The sequence below is a fragment of the Nerophis ophidion genome, linkage group LG28, assembly GCF_033978795.1.
Source record: "Nerophis ophidion isolate RoL-2023_Sa linkage group LG28, RoL_Noph_v1.0, whole genome shotgun sequence".
Classification (NCBI taxonomy): domain Eukaryota; kingdom Metazoa; phylum Chordata; class Actinopteri; order Syngnathiformes; family Syngnathidae; genus Nerophis; species Nerophis ophidion.
The window spans coordinates 35,232,468-35,255,348 of record NC_084638.1 but is presented as its reverse complement, the minus strand read 5'-3'; the positions used below and the strand labels follow the sequence as shown (position 1 = coordinate 35,255,348).

At 40.1% G+C, this 22,881-nt stretch overlaps 1 protein-coding gene across 7 annotated transcripts in view; it reads left to right on the top strand.

Moving 5' to 3' along the window:
* LOC133545078 (astrotactin-1-like) overlaps positions 1 to 22,881 on the top strand; it is a 204,152-nt gene that overhangs the window by 119,542 nt on the left and 61,729 nt on the right. For all 7 annotated transcript variants that reach the window (XM_061890395.1, XM_061890392.1, XM_061890394.1 and 4 more), the window contains exon 17: positions 2,243 to 2,431. In XM_061890395.1, coding sequence (XP_061746379.1) covers positions 2,243 to 2,431 — 189 coding nt within the window. The remainder of the gene's footprint in view (positions 1 to 2,242; positions 2,432 to 22,881) is intronic.

Here is a 22,881-nt window from a genome sequence, read left to right as displayed (position 1 = left end):
AATATGGAAGAAAGGTGTGTTTGTGAACATCAAAGTAAAGTGAGTTACACAAAGACGGAAGAAAGGTGTGTTTGTGAACATCAGAGTGAGCTAAACAAATATGGAAGAAAGGTGTGTTTGTGAACATCAAAGTGAGTTACACAAAGATGGAAGAAAGGTGTGTTTGTGAACATCAAAGTGAGTTACACAAAGATGGAAGAAAGGTGTGTTTGTGAACATCAAAGTGAGTTACACAAAGATGGAAGAAAGGTGTGTTTGTCAACATCAGAGTGAGCTAAACAAAGACGGAAGAAAGGTGTGTTTGTGAACATCAAAGTGAGCTAAACAAATATGGAAGAAAGGTGTGTTTGTGAACATCAAAGTGAGTTACACAAATATGGAAGAAAGGTGTGTTTGTGAACATCAAAGTGAGGTAAACAAATATGGAAGAAAGGTGTGTTTGTGAACATCAAAGTGAGCTAAACAAATATGGAAGAAAGGTGTGTTTGTGAACATCAAAGTAAAGTGAGTTACACAAAGACGGAAGAAAGGTGTGTTTGTGAACATCAGAGTGAGCTAAACAAATATGGAAGAAAGGTGTGTTTGTGAACATCAAAGTGAGTTACACAAAGATGGAAGAAAGGTGTGTTTGTGAACATCAAAGTGAGTTACACAAAGATGGAAGAAAGGTGTGTTTGTGAACATCAAAGTGAGTTACACAAAGATGGAAGAAAGGTGTGTTTGTCAACATCAGAGTGAGCTAAACAAAGACGGAAGAAAGGTGTGTTTGTGAACATCAAAGTGAGCTAAACAAATATGGAAGAAAGGTGTGTTTGTGAACATCAAAGTGAGTTACACAAATATGGAAGAAAGGTGTGTTTGTGAACATCAAAGTGAGGTAAACAAATATGGAAGAAAGGTGTGTTTGTGAACATCAAAGTGAGCTAAACAAAGACGGAAGAAAGGTGTGTTTGTGAACATCAAAGTGAGTTACACAAAGATGGAAGAAAGGTGTGTTTGTGAACATCAAAGTGAGCTAAACAAATATGGAAGAAAGGTGTGTTTGTGAACATCAAAGTGAGCTAAACAAAGACGGAAGAAAGGTGTGTTTGTGAACATCAAAGTGAGCTAAACAAATATGGAAGAAAGGTGTGTTTGTGAACATCAAAGTAAAGTGAGTTACACAAAGACGGAAGAAAGGTGTGTTTGTGAACATCAGAGTGAGCTAAACAAATATGGAAGAAAGGTGTGTTTGTGAACATCAAAGTGAGTTACACAAAGATGGAAGAAAGGTGTGTTTGTGAACATCAAAGTGAGTTACACAAAGATGGAAGAAAGGTGTGTTTGTGAACATCAAAGTGAGTTACACAAAGATGGAAGAAAGGTGTGTTTGTGAACATCAGAGTGAGCTAAACAGACGGAAGAAAGGTGTGTTTGTGAACATCAAAGTGAGCTAAACAAATATGGAAGAAAGGTGTGTTTGTGAACATCAAAGTGAGTTACACAAATATGGAAGAAAGGTGTGTTTGTGAACATCAAAGTGAGCTAAACAAATACGGAAGAAAGGTGTGTTTGTGAACATCAAAGTGAGTTACACAAAGACGGAAGAAAGGTGTGTTTGTGAACATCAAAGTGAGTTACACAAAGACGGAAGAAAGGTGTGTTTGTGAACATCAAAGTGAGTTACACAAAGATGGAAGAAAGGTGTGTTTGTGAACATCAAAGTGAGTTACACAAAGATGGAAGAAAGGTGTGTTTGTGAACATCAAAGTGAGTTACACAAAGATGGAAGAAAGGTGTGTTTGTGAACATCAAAGTGAGTTACACAAAGATGGAAGAAAGGTGTGTTTGTGGACATCAAAGTGAGTTACACAAAGACGGAAGAAAGGTGTGTTTGTGAACACTAATGAGGACTGAAGAGAAAGCAGGAAGTGACATCAGAAAGGTGTTAGCTGAAGCTAACTAAGTGGCGTGCTCTCACTCTCCTGCAACACTAAGTCAGTCTCCTCCTCACTGCCGTCGCGGCGAGCAAGGTGTTGCCACGGCAACGGGCCGAGGCGAGCGCTCGCTGATTAACGTGTGACAACCTTGACAGACGGAATGTTCCGCCACACTCTGCTCCGTGCAGGACTGACACCCTCCGCCTCGCACTTAGTCGCCAAACTTCATTTTCTACCACAGAAACTTTATATATATATATATATATATATATATATATATATAAGTATATATATGTGTGTGTGTGTGTGTGTGTGTGTGCCAGGGTTCAGTGCTGCCATCCACTCCCTGGACGGAGCGACTCAGCGCGGCGACTTTGAGAAGATCCTGCAGGACTTTGGCAACCACTATGTTCAGGAGGCCATGTACGGCTTCCAGGAGTCCTGCACCATCTGGTACCCCAACAAGCAGGTCCAGAGGCAACTGTGGATGGAGTACCAGGACATCAGCAAAGGTAGGGTCCTGGTCCACCGCCTACGCTGTCCTACCTGGTCCAGCACTTAGAAGAATGTTAGTGATGCAGGCAGAGTTGTGTTTGCTCCACATCCACACATAACAACAGCAGGTGCCGCCCTGCATGGTCTCCTTTTTAGCAGCTGTTTGTTTGCCATCTAAAAGTTTGCACTCAATTCAAAGTTGCCATGCACACAGTATTGCTACGTTGCATGAATAATGATAATAATAGTGACATTTAAGAGTTATATACAGTATGTACACAGTATTGCTACGTTGCATGAATAATGATAATAATAGTGACATTTAAGAGTTATATACAGTATGTACACAGTATTGCTACGTTGCATGAATAATGATAATAATAGTGACATTTAAGAGTTATATACAGTATGTACACAGTATTGCTACGTTGCATGAATAATGATAATAATAGTGACATTTAAGAGTTATATACAGTATGTACACAGTATTGCTACGTTGCATGAATAATGATAATAATAGTGACATTTAAGAGCAATATACTGTACAGTATCAATGATACTGATAATAATAGTGACATTTAAGAGTTATATACAGTATGTACACAGTATCGCACAACAAAACCTGTTGTCATGTTGTGCGACATGCAACACACAAACACAACATGTGCCAACAGGACAGTCTAGTACCAGTAACAGAACAGACTAGTACCAGTAACAGGACAGACTAGTACCAGTAACAGGACAGTCTAGTACCAGCTCCTCTGTTGTTGCCCACAACAAAACATACTTGTTAGCGTGCAGAAAGTGCACAGGCCTGAAATCCCAGGAACACCACACCTACCGTCAAGCATGGTGGTGGTGTATGGATACTTTTGAAGTGTGTTCCTAACAGAGACAGGTGTGTTCATTAACTGAGTCAGGTGTGCTCATAACAGAGGCAGGTGTGTTCATTAACCGAGTCAGGTGTGTTCATAACAGAGACAGGTGTGTTCATCAACTGAGTCAGGTGTGTTCATAACAGAGACAGGTGTGTTCATTAACTGAGTCAGGTGTGTTCATAACAGAGACAGGTGTGTTCATTAACCGGGTCAGGTGTGTTCATAACAGAGACAGGTGTGTTCATTAACTGAGTCAGGTGTGTTCATAACAGAGACAGGTGTGTTCATTAACTGAGTCAGGTTTGTTCATAACAGAGACAGGTGTGTTCATTAACCGGGTCAGGTGTGTTCATAACAGAGACAGGTGTGTTCATTAACTGAGTCAGGTGTGTTCATAACAGAGACAGGTGTGTTCATTAACCGGGTCAGGTGTGTTCATAACAGAGACAGGTGTGTTCATTAACTGAGTCAGGTGTGTTCATAACAGAGACAGGTGTGTTCATTAACCGAGTCAGGTGTGTTCATAACAGAGACAGGTGTGTTCATTAACTGAGTCAGGTGTGTTCATAACAGAGACAGGTGTGTTCATTAACTGAGTCAGGTGTGTTCATAACAGAGACAGGTGTGTTCATTAACCGAGTCAGGTGTGTTCATAACAGAGACAGGTGTGTTCATTAACTGAGTCAGGTGTCTTCATAACAGAGACAGGTGTGTTCATTAACTGAGTCAGGTGTGTTCATAACAGAGACAGGTGTGTTCATTAACTGAGTCAGGTGTGTTCATGACAGAGGCAGGTGTGTTCATTAACTAAGTCTTGAACTGTTGTTACATTTTTACACTATCATTTTTATACTTAAGTTTTTACACTACGGTTTTAACACTAGTTTTCACTCTATAGTTTTTACTCCATATTTTTACACTATATTTTTTAGTCAAATTTTTACACTTAAGTTTTACACTATAGTTTTCTTACTATAGTTTTAATACTATGGTTTTTACATTATAGTTTTCACAATATAGTTTTTACATTTTAGTTTTACACTATAGTTGTCACACTATAGTTTTTTACACTATAGTTTTTATACTACAGTTTTTAACACTAGTTTTTACACTATAGTTTTTACACTAGTTTTTATACTATGGTTTGTACACTATCATTGTTACACTTTAGTTTTACACTACAGTTTTCACATTAGTTTTCACACTAGTTTTTACACTATAGTTTTCCCACTAGTTTTTATACTATGGTTTTTACACTATAGTTTTTACACTACAATTTTCACTATAGTTTTCCCACTATAGTTTTCACATTGTAGTTTTTACACTATTGTTTTTACACTACAGTTTTCACTATAGTTTTCACACTATAGTTTTCCCACTATAGGTTTTACACTACAGTTTTTACACTATCATTTTTACACTGTAGTTATACACTACAGTTTTCACATTATAGTTTTTACATTATAATTTTCACACTATAGTTTTCCCATTAGTTTTTATACTATGGTTTTTACACTATCATTTTTACACTTTAGTTTTACACTACAGTTTTCACATTAGTTTTTACACTATGGTTTTCAGACCATAGTTTTTACACTATAGTTTGTACAATATAGTTTGTACAATATAGTTTTTCCACTATAGTTTTTACACTATAGTTTTTACACTATAATTTTCACACTATAGTTTTCACACTATAGTTTTTCCACTATAGTTTTGACACTATATTTTTTACACAATAGTTTTACAACTATAGTTTCCACACTATAGTTTTTCCACTATAGTTTTTCCACTATAGTTTTCACACTAAAGTTTTTTACACTATAGTTTTTACACTATAGTTTTTACACTATAGTTTTAACACTCTAGTTTTACACTATAGTTTTTACACTATAGTTTTCCCACTAATTTTTATACTATGGTTTTTACATTATAGTTTTCACAATATTGTTTTTACACTGTAGTTTTCACATTTTAGTTTTACACTATATTTTTTACACTATAGTTTTAAGCCATATTTTTACACTATAGTTTTTACTCTCTAATTTTCCCACTATAGTTTTAACACTATAGTTTTTCTATTATAGATTTACACTTTGGTTTTTACAATATAGTTTTTCCACTATAGTTTTACACTATAGTTTTTACACTATAGTTTTCCCACTAGTTTTTATACTATGGTTTTTACATTATTGTTTTCATAATATCGTTTTTACACTGTGGTTTTCACATTTTAGTTTTACAGTAAAGTTTTTACACTATAGTTTTTACGCTATATTTTTTACACTATAGTTTTTACTCTCTAATTTTCCCACTGTTTTCACACTATACTGTAGTTTTTCCACTATACTTTTTACAGTTTAGTTTTTCCACTATAGTTTTACTCTATAGTTTTTACACTATAATTTTTACACCTTAATTTTACACTGTAGTTTTGAGATAGTACCTTGTACACTATAGTTTTTACATTATAGTTTTACGCCATATTTTTTACACTATAGTTTTTTCTCTCAACTTTTCCCACTATTGTTTTCACACTATACTGTAGTTTTTACACTATACTTTTTACAATATAGTTTTTCCACTATAATTTTTACACTATAGTTTTTAACACTAGTTTTAACACTATAGTTTTTACACTATAGTTGTACACTATAGTTTTTACATGATAGTTTTTACACTATAGTTTTCCCACTAGTTTTTATACTATGGTTTTTACATTATCGTTTTCACAACATTGTTTTTACATTTTAGTTTTACACTACAGTTTTTACACTCTAGTTTTCACACTAACATTTTTACTCTCTAGTTTTTACACTGTAGTTTTTACACTGTAATTTTTACACCTTAGTTTTACACTGTAGTTTTGACAGTTTAGTTTGTAAACTATAGTCTTTTTACACTCTAGTTTTTACACTTGAGGATTGTTTCAAAACAAAGTGGTGTATTGACAGTTTTCGAGCAGTGGGAAAAGTTTATTTTGAAAAGCTTGGCAGAAAAAAGCGAGCCTCTGTTATTGACGTAGCGCTCCTTTAAGGATTGTGAATGCAGCAATGCACCGACACGTCTTTATCCCCCCCCAGAGGGATATTGGCTCTTGTCAGCGCCTGCAGAAAAGTCTCCAAATGAAGCTGTGAATAGTTGGAGAAAATCCAAGCCTAATGGCTTCTTCCTCCCAGGAGTTACTTGCTGGTCAGGTGACTGCTGGGCTGATACGGCTTCTATCACGTCTGCTGCATGAAACTCTGCTCTCTCACGTTCAAGGTTGTTGACACTCATGACATGCTGCTTGTTCACACCCGTATCGGGCTTGCAACCACACGCCACATACATTTTGATTGTTTTTTAAGATGGTAACATACATTTTTACTGTGTTTTAGGGTGGCAACCTACTTTAATGGTGTTTCTAGATAGTAAAATGCATTTTTAGTATGTTTTTAGATGGTAACACACTTTTTAGTGTTTTTTTTCTAAATGGTAACAGACATTGTTTGTGTTTTTGGACGATAACTTACATTTTGAAAGTCTTTTTAGATGGTAACATACATTTTTTGTGGTTTTAGATAGTCATACATTTTCAGTGTTTTTAGATAGTAAAATACAACTTTAGTGTGTTTTAAGATGGTAACATACATTTGTATTGTGGTTTTAGATGATAACATTATATGGCATGTTTTTAGATACATTTTAAGTGTGTTTAAGATGGTAACATCCATTTTTAGTGTTTTTAAGATGGTAACAGACATTTTTAGTGTGATTTTAGATGGTAACATACATTTTTTGTGTGTTTTAGGATGGTAACTTACATTTTTAGAGTGTTTTTAGATGGTAACATACATATCAAAAGTGTTTTTAGATGGTAACATACAGATTTAAAGTGTTTTCAGATGGTAACATACATTATAAGTGTGTTTTAAGATGTAACATACATTTTAGTGTGTTTTAAGATAGTAACAGACATTTTTAGTGTGTTTTAAGATTCTAACATACATTTTAGTGTTTCAATATGGTAACATACATTTTAGTGTGTTTTAAGATGGTAACAGACATTTTTAGTGTGTTTCAATATGGTAACATACATTTTAGTGTGTTTCAATATGGTAACAGACATTTTAGTGTGTTTTAAGATGGTAACAGACATTTTTAGTGTGTTTCAATATGGTAACATACATTTTAGTGTGTTTCAATATGGTAACAGACATTTTAGTGTGTTTTAAGATGGTAACAGACATTTTAGTGTGTTTCAATATGGTAACATACATTTTAGCGTGTTTCAATATGGTAACATACATTTTAGTGTGTTTTAAGATGGTAACAGACATTTTAGTGTGTTTCAAATTGGTAACATACATTTTAGTGTGTTTTAAGATGGTAACAGACATTTTAGTGTGTTTTAAGATAGTAACAGACATTTTTAGCGTGTTTTTAGATGGCAACTTACATTTTTAGTGTTTTTAGATAGTAACATACATTTTCAGTGTGTTTTTAGATGGTAGCAAACAGATTTAAAGTGTTTTTGGATGACAACATACTGATTTAAAGTGGTTTTAGATGGCACCTTACATGTTTGGCAGCTCATTTACAAACCCTGTTTCCATATGAGTTGGGAACTTGTGTTAGATGTAAATATAAACAGAATACAATGATTTGCAAATCCTTTTCAACCCATATTCAGTTGAATATGCTACAAAGACAACATATTTGATGTTCAAACTCATAAACTTGATTTTTTGGCAAATAATCATTAACTTTAGAATTTGATGCCAGCAACGCGTGACAGAGAAGTTGGGAAAGGTGGCAATAAATACTGATAAAGTTGAGGAATGCTCATCAAACACTTATTTGGAACATCCCACAGGTGTGCAAGCTAATTGGGAACAGGTGGGTGCCATGATTGAGTATAAAAGCAGCTTCCATGAAATGCTAAGTCATTCACAAACAAGGATGGGGTGAGGGTCACCACTTTGTAAGCAAATTGTCAAACAGTTTTAGAACAACATTTCTCAACCAGCTATTGCAAGGAATTTAGGGATTTTAGAATCTACGCTCCGTAAAATCATCAAAAGGTTCAGAGAATCTGGAGAAATCACTACACGTAAGCAAAGATATTACGGACTTTTGATCCCTCAGGCGGTACTGCATCAAAAGCCGACATCTGTGTGTAAAGGATATCACCACATGGGCTCAGGAACACTTCATAAAACCACTGTCAGTAACTACAGTTGGTCGCTACATCTCTAAGTGCAAGTTAAAACTCTACTATGCAAAGCAAAACCCATTTATCAACAACACCCAAGAACGCCGCCGGCTTGGCTGGGCCCGAGCTCATCTAAGATGGACTGATGCAAAGTGGAAAAGTGTTCTGTGGTCTGACAAGTCCACATTTCAAAGTATATTTGGAAACGGTGGACGTGGTGTCCTCCGGAACAAAGAAGTAAACAACCATTCGGATTGTTATAGGCATAAAGTGTAAAAGCCAGCATGTGTGACGGTATGGGGGTGTATTAGTGCCCAAGGCATGGGTAACTTACACATCTGTGAAGGCGCCATTAATGCTGAAAGGTAAATACATGTTTTGGAGCAACATATGTTGTCATCCAAGCAACGTTGTCATGGACGCCCCTGCTTATTTCAGCAAGACAAGTGTTACAACAGCGTGACTTCGTAGTAAAAGAGTGCGGGTACTTTCCTGGCCCGCCTGCAGTCCAGACCTGTCTCCCATGAAAAATGTGTGGCACATTATGAAGCCTAAAATAGGACAGCGGAGACCCCGGACTGTTGAAGGACTGAAGCTCTACATAAACCAAGAATGTGAAAGAATTCCACTTTCAAAGCTTCAACAATTAGTTTCCTCAGTTCCCAAATGTTTATTGAGTGTTGTTAAAAGAAAATGTGATGTAACACAGTGGTGAACATGCCCTTTCCCAACTACTTTGGCACGTGTTGCAGCCATGAAATTCTAAGTTAATTATTATTTGCAAAGAAAAAAAATGAAGTTTATGAGTTTGAACATCAAATATGTTGTCTTTGTAGCATATTCAACTGAATATGGCTTGAAAAGGATTTGCAAATCATTGTATTCTGTTTATATTTACATCTAACACAATTTACCAACTCATATGGAAACGGGGGTTGTACCTCTTGGTGAGCTGAATGTAAGCCAACATTGGTATGTGAGGTGTTGAACTTCCATCTTCAGGGGTATTTGGTGTTAGGAAGAAGACAAGCGGAGATGTTTTGTTGACATTTAGCATTCTCCTCCGGTTTGGCCCACCCTGCGTATGATTCCTTGCCGCCCGATTAAATATGAGAAGTGAGTCAATAAAAACAATTATCAGAGTCCTGCTGGATCAAATAGTCCTGCATGAAATATTCATGCTGCTGATTTGACAACATGAAGATGAAGAGCAACTCCTTCAAAGGCTTTACTTCTGTCTTGACTGACTGAAAGAAGGCAACTTTAGATGACATCATCCTTATCTAACATGCAGTCATATATATATATGTATATATATATATATATATATATATATATATATATATATATATAGGTGTTGTGAAATTATTCTATGCATTTGAGCCATCACCCTTGTTCCACCTCCATAGTAGGTGAGGGGAGCAGTGAGCAGCAGCAGTGGCCCCGCCCGGGAATCATTTTTGGTGATTTAAACCCCAATGTCAACTCATGATGCTGAGTGCCAAGCAGGCTATGGCCATGGTTATGGTTATAGTTATGGTTATATTAATGGTAATAGTTCTAGTTCTAGTCCTAGTTGTGGTCCTGCAGTGTAATATTGTGAGGTACAAACGTGATTAGCAGACAACCTGAGGGTGATTTGTTTCCTTTTTAATTGCCTCTCAGGGGAGATGTGTGGATGTTTAGAAGAAGCCCTCAGGTTGCTTTTAAACACTTTTCCACTCTCATCTCCTCATCATATTTACACAACTCAACTCTCCAGTGGACACTTATTCCAGCAGCCTTCCTTCCACAAACACTTTCTGCAAATACTCCACATTCTTACCTTTTTACAGTCACACTATGAGTACTATACATATACATATATATATATATATATATATATATATATATATATATATATATATATATATATATATATATATATATATTAGGGCTGCAACAACTAATCGATTCTAAAAAATAGTTGGCGATTAATTTAGTCATCGATTCGTTGGATGTCCCTGGAGGACCCATTTTACCAAAACTGATGGAGAGGAAGTACGAGCAGACATTTCAAGCTTTGTAAACTGACATAAAGCCACCCAGAGCAAAATTCTTCTGACCACTGATGTGTGGACAAGTGTAGCCTACCTTGGCAATACATGCCACTAAATTGGAGACTCTAATATGAAGTCAATCTCCCTTACCACCATGCCACTAGAGGAAAGACATCCAGCATCCAACATTGCAGAATGGTTGGAATAGGTAGTAGCCAGCTCTGAAATTCCCCGAAGCAAAATGATTGCTATTGTGCATGACAATGGTGCACTTTGTAGAAAAAAAACATGTTTCTAACACTTGCCTTGTTATTGTTATGTTTGGCAAGTGGAAAGGACATGGTGCCAGTATGCGTTTTTTTAAAATAAAGTATTGGAAAGGATAGAAATGTAGTTTGTCTTTTTTATTCGATTATTAATTAATTAATTAATTGAAGTAATAATCAACAGATTAATCGATTATCAAATTAATCATTAGTTGCAGCCCTAATATATATATATATATATATATATATATATATATATATATATATACACACACAGTATATATATATACACAACTGATGCTTTTAAAGTTTCCATTGAGTGGGATGTTAATACTTTGTCTGCAATGGCAGCTATCTGTGGTGTTAGAGTCGTTAGCGATTGCTTGTCTGTGAGTGCTCAGAATCTTTTGGTTGTGTGTGTAGTGGAAAAATGTCTGTCCTAGGGTTACCTCTAAACTGAATGCGTTGGGAGGGACACGACATAAGAGGTCAAGTCACCCTGACCAAGTGCTAGTTCTGTTGTGGGGTGATATTTGAACATTGGACAGTTACATAAGTTGTTATGCTACAATCTGGCCATCAGGGAGCGTATAAATAAGAAGGGAGGGCCAAGCCTGATGTGCGCTCTTTTTACTTCCTTTCCAGAGGGCCCACCTTCTTTCGTCTCATGAGACACTGTCTGTAATCATATCCATTCAATCCAACTTTGTACCATCTGATTTTGAGTAAATAAAACTGTTGTAACAAACTCTCAATTATTCCTGTTTAAGATTCGGACTTTTCCACCACATATTATTGGCGTCACGAACAGGATGACTTTTCTACCACAGTGAGTCAGTGGCTTGTTTGATATTCATCATGCAGCTGTAGCTAAGTTTCAATGTGTTCCTGTTCAATATCTTCCTGAGTACATGTTTTTTGGGGAAGCACTTGTCAATGACTGCAAGAAATTTGTGTCCAATGTCTGTGATAACGTTTTTACTGAATGAGGGTTGGACCAGAGTATGTTAAAGTGAAAGTACCGCTGATTGTCACACACACACACACACACACACACACACACACACACACACTAGGTTTTCTCGTTTCCTGGTATTTCTTCTTTTTTAGTTGCTGGTAGGTCGTATTGAAGGTCCAATTGGACCAGCTGCATGATGAATATCAAAACAAGCCGTTGTCTCACACAACTAAAAGATTCCGAGCACTCACAGACAAGCAATCGCTACTGTGCAAAAATGGCCCCATGTAATGTACCCTATATATATATATGTAGCAACCACAGATAATTAAATAAAGTCCCCTGAAGAGCAGGGAAACCTGCAAAACAGGCTTGTAGGGATGATATAGCCTCTGTGTTTTTCCCTGACCTAACGTATACTCCTCTCTATCCCTGGTATTGAGCACTGTATTACGGATAAAGCACAGTAACCTCCACTATATATATATATATATATATATATATATATATATATATATATATATATATATATACTCATATAGGTTAGTACTGACTCATCATGGGAGATTGTTGCCATGGGGACGTGTCACGTGTTGACAAGCGATCTAAGGCTTGGAATAATTAGTTAGTGATGGATTTATGTGTATGCTAGTTGTTGTGGCACCTGTACCTTTAAGATGTCCCAGAAGCAACACTTTACTTAATTAACATGTCTTTCACATTTAATGTACTTAATTGCAAATGTACACAAAAAACAGCAATAACTAATATCGGTAGATGGACGCACACGATAACAATACTTCACAACTCTGGCCACACCTTAATAAAACGCAATTAAGTCAAAAAAGTAAATTCAAAGATGTAAAGCTTTACTTCCAATGTTGAAAAAAGCTCCAGGCACCCAGCCGTCTGCAATGGCCAGATGTGTGGCTGTTTTTTGGGGGTAAAGACAGGGGTGAAGCGCATGGAGGTCAGTCAACATTACAATAGTGGAGGTCTCATATTTGAACACAAATGTACTATATGTAATATAATATATATGCAAGATATATATATTTCAGCTGTTTGAAATGAATAAATAAAGCTCCAGTCACATTTTAAAGTCGCTCTTTACGCTCTGCTTCGCGTCGCCATGTCGGAAATCATTTTCACAGTTGAGCACGCAAAGGATCTTGGGATGTGAAAGGACGGCGAGTGTGCACGAGTGCAACCTTTGTGCTGACGGCAGACACGGACACGGTCCTGCGATTCCGAATCGGCTCGGGTTTTCTCTCGCCTGGTTCTTACCTGCTCGGCCAGAGAAGTTTCCACAGGACTTTTATTGCGTGTATGGTGTGTGTGTGTCTGTGCACGTGTGTGTGTGTGTGTGTATGTGGATATTTAAATAAGTGGATCTATACACACACAGCTGGTGCCAGTGAAGTCGTCAAGTAGGTCACTTAAACGCTGCAGGACAGTTTTATCATCATTAATACAATATAAAACGTGTGTGTGTGTGTGTGTGTGTGTGTGTGTGTGTGTGCGTGCGTGAGCGAGCGTGTGCCAAAGTGTGGAGATAATGAGTGAGTGAGTGAGTGGGTTCATGCACACACATTCATTACTCACACTCTCCTACTTTTAATACAAAGTGGAAAGTTTCTGTCAAACTCCAACACTCAAATATTCTTCTTCTGTGTGTGTGTGTGTGTGTGTGTGTGTGTGTGTGTGTGTGTGTGTGTGTGTGTGTGTGTGTGTGTGTGTGTGTGTGTGTGTGTGTGTGTGTGTGTGTGTGTGTGTGTCGGAAAATAGAGCATGAGTTGACTCTAATTGGTTGGGAGTCCAAGTAAAAACCCCAAAAGCAGTGAAGTTGTCACCTTGTGTAAATGGCAAGTACAAAGAGAATGCATCTGTGTGTAAAGGATATCACCACATGGGCTCAGGGACACTTCAGAAAACCACTGTCAGTAACTACAGTTGGTCGCCGCGTCTGTGAGTGCAAGTAAAAACTCTACTATGCGATCAACAACACCCAGAGCTCATCTAAGATGGACTGATGCAAAGTGTTGTGTGGTAACTTCACTGCTTGTGTACTTTGTACTTTGCTGTGTTGCACCTGCACCAACAAGCCAAGTGAAAGATGGAACGAGTGAATGAAGTTTGATCCTAAAAGGGATGAATGATGTCAGCTGTCCTTCTGTCAAGTGACTACTAAAATACACTCAATCGCACAGCTGCCATGTTGCATCATCACTCACCTACTAACTAAGTCCTCTCCCGCATACTGCTGCCATGTTGCAGCACCACTCACCTACTAACTAAGTCCTCTCCCACACACTGCTGCCATGTTGCATCATCACTCACCTACTAACTAAGTCCTCTCCCACATACTGCTGCCATGTTGCATCATCACTCACCTACTAACTAAGTCCTCTCCCACATACTGCTGCCATGTTGCAGCACCACTCACCTACTAACTAAGTCATCTCCCACACACTGCTGCCATGTTGCAGCATCACTCACCTACTAACTAAGTCCTCTCCCACACACTGCTGCCATGTTGCATCATCACTCACCTACTAACTAAGTCCTCTCACACACTGCTGCCATGTTGCATCATCACTCACCTACTAACTAAGTCCTCTCCCACACACTGCTGCCATGTTGCATCATCACTCACCTACTAACTAAGTCCTCTCCCACTCACTGCTGCCATGTTGCATCATCACTCACCTACTAACTAAGTCCTCTCCCACACACTGCTGCCATGTTGCATCATCACTCACCTACTAACTAAGTCCTCTCCCACACACTGCTGCCATGTTGCATCATCACTCACCTACTAACTAAGTCATCTCCCACACACTGCTGCCATGTTGCATCATCACTCACCTACTAACTAAGTCCTCTCACACACTGCTGCCATGTTGCATCATCACTCACCTACTAACTAAGTCCTCTCCCACACACTGCTGCCATGTTGCATCATCACTCACCTACTAACTAAGTCCTCTCCCACTCACTGCTGCCATGTTGCATCATCACTCACCTACTAACTAAGTCCTCTCCCACACACTGCTGCCATGTTGCATCATCACTCACCTACTAACTAAGTCCTCTCCCACACACTGCTGCCATGTTGCATCATCACTCACCTACTAACTAAGTCATCTCCCACACACTGCTGCCATGTTGCATCATCACTCACCTACTAACTAAGTCATCTCCCACACACTGCTGCCATGTTGCATCATCACTCACCTACTAACTAAGTCATCTCCCACACACTGCTGCCATGTTGCATCACCACTCACCTACTAACTAAGTCCTCTCCCACACACTGCTGCAATGTTGCATCATCACTCACCTACTAACTAAGTCCTCTCCCACACACTGCTGCCATGTTGCAGCACCACTCACCTACTAACTAAGTCCTCTCCCACACACTGCTGCCATGTTGCATCATCACTCACCTACTAACTAAGTCCTCTCCCACACACTGCTGCCATGTTGCATCATCACTCACCTACTAACTAAGTCCTCTCCCACACACTGGTGCCATGTTGCATCATCACTCACCTACTAACTAAGTCCTCTCCCACACACTGCTGCCATGTTGCATCATCACTCACCTACTAACTAAGTCCTCTCCCACACACTGCTGCCATGTTGCATCATCACTCACCTACTAACTAAGTCCTCTCCCACATACTGCTGCCATGTTGCAGCACCACTCACCTACTAACTAAGTCCTCTCCCACACACTGCTGCCATGTTGCATCATCACTCACCTACTAACTAAGTCCTCTCCCACTCACTGCTGCCATGTTGCATCATCACTCACCTACTAACTAAGTCCTCTCCCACACACTGCTGCCATGTTGCATCATCACTCACCTACTAACTAAGTCCTCTCCCACACACTGCTGCCATGTTACATCATCACTCACCTACTAACTGAGTCATCTCCCACACACTGCTGCCATGTTGCATCATCACTCACCTACTAACTAAGTCATCTCCCACACACTGCTGCCATGTTGCATCATCACTCACCTACTAACTAAGTCCTCTCCCACACACTGCTGCAATGTTGCATCATCACTCACCTACTAACTAAGTCATCTCCCACACACTGCTGCCATGTTGCATCATCACTCACCTACTAACTAAGTCATCTCCCACACACTGCTGCCATGTTGCATCATCACTCACCTACTAACTAAGTCCTCTCCCACACACTGCTGCCATGTTGCAGCACCACTCACCTACTAACTAAGTCGTCTCCCACACACTGCTGCCATGTTTCATCATCACTCGCCTACTAACTAAGTCCTCTCCCACACACTGCTGCCATGTTGCAGCACCACTCACCTACTAACTAAGTCCTCTCCCACACACTGCTGCCATGTTGCAGCACCACTCACCTACTAACTAAGTCCTCTCCCACACACTGCTGCCATGTTGCATCATCACTCACCTACTAACTAAGTCATCTCCCACACACTGCTGCCATGTTGCATCATCACTCACCTACTAACTAAGTCCTCTCCCACTCACTGCTGCCATGTTGCATCATCACTCACCTACTAACTAAGTCCTCTCCCACACACTGCTGCCATGTTGCATCATCACTCACCTACTAACTAAGTCCTCTCCCACTCACTGCTGCCATGTTGCATCATCACTCACCTACTAACTAAGTCCTCTCCCACACACTGCTGCCATGTTGCATCATCACTCACCTACTAACTAAGTCCTCTCCCACTCACTGCTGCCATGTTGCATCATCACTCACCTACTAACTAAGTCCTCTCCCACACACTGCTGCCATGTTGCATCATCACTCACCTACTAACTAAGTCCTCTCCCACTCACTGCTGCCATGTTGCATCATCACTCACCTACTAACTAAGTCCTCTCCCACACACTGCTGCCATGTTGCATCATCACTCACCTACTAACTAAGTCCTCTCCCACACACTGCTGCCATGTTGCATCATCACTCACCTACTAACTAAGTCCTCTCCCACACACTGCTGCCATGTTGCATCATCACTCACCTACTAACTAAGTCATCTCCCACACACTGCTGCCATGTTGCATCATCACTCACCTACTAACTAAGTCCTCTCCCACACACTGCTGCCATGTTGCATCATCACTCACCTACTAACTAAGTCCTCTCCCACACACTGCTGCCATGTTGCATCATCACTCACCTACTAACTAAGTCCTCTCCCACACACTGCTGCCATGTTGCATCATCACTCACCTACTAACTAAGTCCTCTCCCACACACTGCTGCCATGTTGCATCATCACTCACCTACTAACTAAGTCATCTCCCACACACTGCTGCAATGTTGCATCATCACTCACCTACTAACTAAGTCCTCTCCCACACACTGCTGCCATGTTGCAGCACCACTCACCTACTAACTAAGTCGTCTCCCACACACTGCTGCCATGTTGCATCATCACTCACCTACTAACTAAGTCCTCTCCCACACACTGCTGCCATGTTGCAGCACCACTCACCTACTAACTAAGTCCTCTCCCACACACTGCTGCCATGTTGCAGCACCACTCACCTACTAACTAAGTCCTCTCCCACACACTGCTGCCATGTTGCATCATCACTCACCTACTAACTAAGTCCTCTCCCACACACTGCTGCCATGTTGCATCATCACTCACCTACTAACTAAGTCCTCTCCCACACACTGCTGCCATGTTGCATCATCACTCACCTACTAACTAAGTCCTCTCCCACACACTGCTGCCATGTTGCAGCACCACTCACCTACTAACTAAGTCCTCTCCCACACACTGCTGCCATGTTGCAGCACCACTCACCTACTAACTAAGTCCTCTCCCACACACTGCTGCCATGTTGCATCATCACTCACCTACTAACTAAGTCCTCTCCCACACACTGCTGCCATGTTGCATCATCACTCACCTACTAACTAAGTCCTCTCCCACACACTGCTGCCATGTTGCATCATCACTCACCTACTAACTAAGTCCTTTCCCACACACTGCTGCCATGTTGCATCATCACTCACCTACTAACTAAGTCGTCTCCCACACACTGCTGCCATGTTGCATCATCACTCACCTACTAACTAAGTCCTCTCCCACACACTGCTGCAATGTTGCATCATCACTCACCTACTAACTAAGTCCTCTCCCACACACTGCTGCCATGTTGCATCATCACTCACCTACTAAGTCCTCTCCCACACACAGCTGCCATGTTGCATCATCACTCACCTACTAACTAAGTCCTCTCCCACACACTGCTGCCATGTTGCATCATCACTCACCCACTAACTAAGTCCTCTCCCACACACTGCTGCCATGTTGCATCATCACTCACCTACTAACCAAGTCCTCTCCCACACACTGCTGCCATGTTGCATCATCACTCACCTACTAAGTCCTCTCCCACACACAGCTGCCATGTTGCATCATCACTCACCTACTAACTAAGTCCTCTCCCACACACTGCTGCCATGTTGCATCATCACTCACCCACTAACTAAGTCCTCTCCCACACACTGCTGCCATGTTGCATCATCACTCACCTACTAACCAAGTCCTCTCCCACACACTGCTGCCATGTTGCATCATCACTCACCTACTAACTAAGTCCTCTCCCACACACTGCTGCCATGTTGCATCATCACTCACCTACTAACTAAGTCATCTCCCACACACTGCTGCCATGTTGCATCATCACTCACCTACTAACTAAGTCCTCTCCCACACACTGCTGCCATGTTGCATCATCACTCACCTACTAACTAAGTCCTCTCCCACACACTGCTGCCATGTTGCATCATCACTCACCTACTAACTAAGTCCTCTCCCACACACTGCTGCCATGTTGCAGCACCACTCACCTACTAACTAAGTCCTCTCCCACACACTGCTGCCATGTTGCAGCACCACTCACCTACTAACTAAGTCCTCTCCCACACACTGCTGCCATGTTGCATCATCACTCACCTACTAACTAAGTCCTCTCCCACACACTGCTGCCATGTTGCATCATCACTCACCTACTAACTAAGTCCTCTCCCACACACTGCTGCCATGTTGCATCATCACTCACCTACTAACTAAGTCCTCTCCCACACACTGCTGCCATGTTGCATCATCACTCACCTACTAACTAAGTCCTTTCCCACACACTGCTGCCATGTTGCATCATCACTCACCTACTAACTAAGTCGTCTCCCACACACTGCTGCCATGTTGCATCATCACTCACCTACTAACTAAGTCCTCTCCCACACACTGCTGCAATGTTGCATCATCACTCACCTACTAACTAAGTCCTCTCCCACACACTGCTGCCATGTTGCATCATCACTCACCTACTAAGTCCTCTCCCACACACAGCTGCCATGTTGCATCATCACTCACCTACTAACTAAGTCCTCTCCCACACACTGCTGCCATGTTGCATCATCACTCACCCACTAACTAAGTCCTCTCCCACACACTGCTGCCATGTTGCATCATCACTCACCTACTAACCAAGTCCTCTCCCACACACTGCTGCCATGTTGCATCATCACTCACCTACTAACTAAGTCCTCTCCCACACACTGCTGCCATGTTGCATCATCACTCACCTACTAACTAAGTCGTCTCCCACACACTGCTGCCATGTTGCATCATCACTCACCTACTAACTAAGTCATCTCCCACACACTGCTGCCATGTTGCATCATCACTCACCTACTAACCAAGTCCTCTCCCACACACTGCTGCCATGTTGCATCATCACTCACCTACTAACTAAGTCCTCTCCCACACACTGCTGCCATGTTGCATCATCACTCACCTACTAACTAAGTCCTCTCCCACACACTGCTGCCATGTTGCATCATCACTCACCTACTAACTAAGTCCTCTCCCACACACTGCTGCCATGTTGCATCATCACTCACCTACTAACTAAGTCCTCTCCCACACACTGCTGCCATGTTGCATCATCACTCACCTACTAACTAAGTCCTCTCCCACACACTGCTGCCATGTTGCATCATCACTCACCTACTAACTAAGTCATCTCCCACACACTGCTGCCATGTTGCATCATCACTCACCTACTAACTAAGTCCTCTCCCACACACTGCTGCCATGTTGCATCATCACTCACCTACTAACTAAGTCATCTCCCACACACTGCTGCCATGTTGCATCATCACTCACCTACTAACTAAGTCATCTCCCACACACTGCTGCCATGTTGCATCATCACTCACCCACTAACTAAGTCCTCTCCCACACACTGCTGCCATGTTGCATCATCACTCACCTACTAACCAAGTCCTCTCCCACACACTGCTGCCATGTTGCATCATCACTCACCTACTAACTAAGTCCTCTCCCACACACTGCTGCCATGTTGCATCATCACTCACCTACTAACTAAGTCCTCTCCCACACACTGCTGCCATGTTGCATCATCACTCACCTACTAACTAAGTCCTCTCCCACACACTGCTGCCATGTTGCATCATCACTCACCTACTAACTAAGTCATCTCCCACACACTGCTGCCATGTTGCATCATCACTCACCTACTAACTAAGTCCTCTCCCACACACAGCTGCCATGTTGCATCATCACTCACCTACTAACTAAGTCCTCTCCACACTTAAACTAAGTCATCTCCACACTTTAACCATGTCCTCTCCACACTTAAACTAAGTCATCTCCACACATTAACTATGTCCTCTCCACACTTAAACTAAGTCATCTCCACACTTTAACTAAGTCCTCTCCACACTTTAACTAAGTCCTCTCCACACTTTAACTAAGTCCTCTCCCACACACTGCTGCCATGTTGCATCATCACTCACCTACTAACTAAGTCCTCTCCACACCTAAACTAAGTCATCTCCACACTTTAACTATGTCCTCTCCACACTTAAACTAAGTCATCTCCACACTTTAACTAAGTCATCTCCACACTTAAACTAAGTCGTCTCTACACTTTTACTATGTCCTCTCCACACTTAAATTAAGTCCTTTCCACACTTTAACTAAGACCTCTCCACACTTTAACCAAGTCCACTCCACACATTAACTATGTCCTCTTCACACTTAAACTAAGTCCTTTCCCCACTTAAACCAAGTCATCTCCACACTTAAACTAAGTCCTCTCCACACTTTAACTATGTCCTCTCCACACTTAAACTAAGTCATTTCCACACTTTAACTAAGTCCTCTCCACGCTTTAACCAAGTCCTCTCCACACTTAAAGTAAGTCCTTTCCACACTTAAACTAAGTCCTCTCCACACTTACACTAAGTCCTCGTCACACTTTAACAAATTCCTCTTCACACTTAAACTAAGTCCTTTCCACGCTTAAACTAAGTCATTTCCACACTTAAACTAAGTCATCTCCACACTTTAACTATGTCCTCTCCACACTTAAACCAAGTCCTCGCCACACTTTAACAAAGTCCTCTTCACACTTTAACAAAGTCCTTTCCACACTTAAACTAAGTCCTTTCCACACTTAAACTAAGTCCTCTCCACACTTTAACTATGTCCTCTCCAAACTTAAACTAAGTCCTCGCCACACTTTAACAAAGTCCTCTCCACGCTTTAACCAAGTCCTCTCCACACTTAAACTAAGTCCTTTCCACACTTAAACTAAGTCCTTTCCACACTTACACTAAGTCCTCGGCACACTTTAACAAAGTCCTTCACACTTCTGACTACCATTATTAACATCTACTTCACTTTGTACACTAATACTTACTCACAATTATTCATCTCCTATATTACATGACATGCTATATTATTGATCATAGTAGTAAACATGACATGATATATTATTGATCATAGTAGTAAACATGACATGATATATTATTGATCATAGTAGTAAACATGACATGCTATATTATTGATCATAGTAGTAAACATGACATGCTATATTATTGATCATAGTAGTAAACATGACATGCTATATTATTGATCATAGTAGTAAACATGACATGCTATATTATTGATCATAGTAGTAAACATGACATGATATATTATTGATCATAGTAGTAAACATGACATGCTATATTATTGATCATAGTAGTAAACATGACATGCTATATTATTGATCATAGTAGTAAACATGACATGCTATATTATTGATCATAGTAGTAAACATGACATGCTATATTATTGATCATAGTAGTAAACATGACATGCTATATTATTGATCATAGTAGTAAACATGACATGCTATATTATTGATCATAGTAGTAAACATGACATGCTATATTATTGATCATAGTAGTAAACATTGACAAGTATGACATTATATAAGTAGTGTAAAAACACTAATTATGACTTATGTTGAAGTATTTCTAATGTAGTATTTCTGATATAGCATTTCTGATGTGGTATTTGTGTTGAGGTATTGATTATGTAGTATTTGTGATGTAGTATTTCTGATGTAATATTGATGTTGAAGTATTTCTGATGTAGTATTTCAGATGTGGTATTTATGTTGAAGTATTTCAGATGTGGTATTTATGTTGAAGTATTTCTGATGTGGTATTTATGTTGAGGTATCATTATGTAGTATTTATGATGTAGAATTTGTGATGTAGTATTTATGTTGAAGTACTTTGATTGATTGATTGATTGATTGATTGATACTTTTTTTAGTAGATTGCACAGTTCAGTACATATTCCGTACAATTGACCACTAAATGGTAACACCCCAATAAGTTTTTCAACTTCTTTAAGTCGGGGTCCACGTTAATCAATTCATGGTACAAATATATACTATCAACATAATACAGTCATCACACAAGTTAATCATCATAGTATGTACATTGAATTATTTACATTATTTACAATCTGGGGGGTGGGATGAGGAGCTTTGGTTGATATCAGTACTTCAGTCATCAACAATTGCATCAACAGAGAAATGTGGACATTGAAACAGTGTAGGTCTCATTTAGTAGGATATGTACAGCCAGCAGAGAACATAGTGAGTTCACATAGCATAAGAACAAGTATATACATTAGAAGTACATTTGAGTTGTTTATAATCCGGGGAGATGGGATGTGAATGGAGGAGGGTATTAGTAAAGTGTTGAAGTTGCCTGGAGGTGTTGT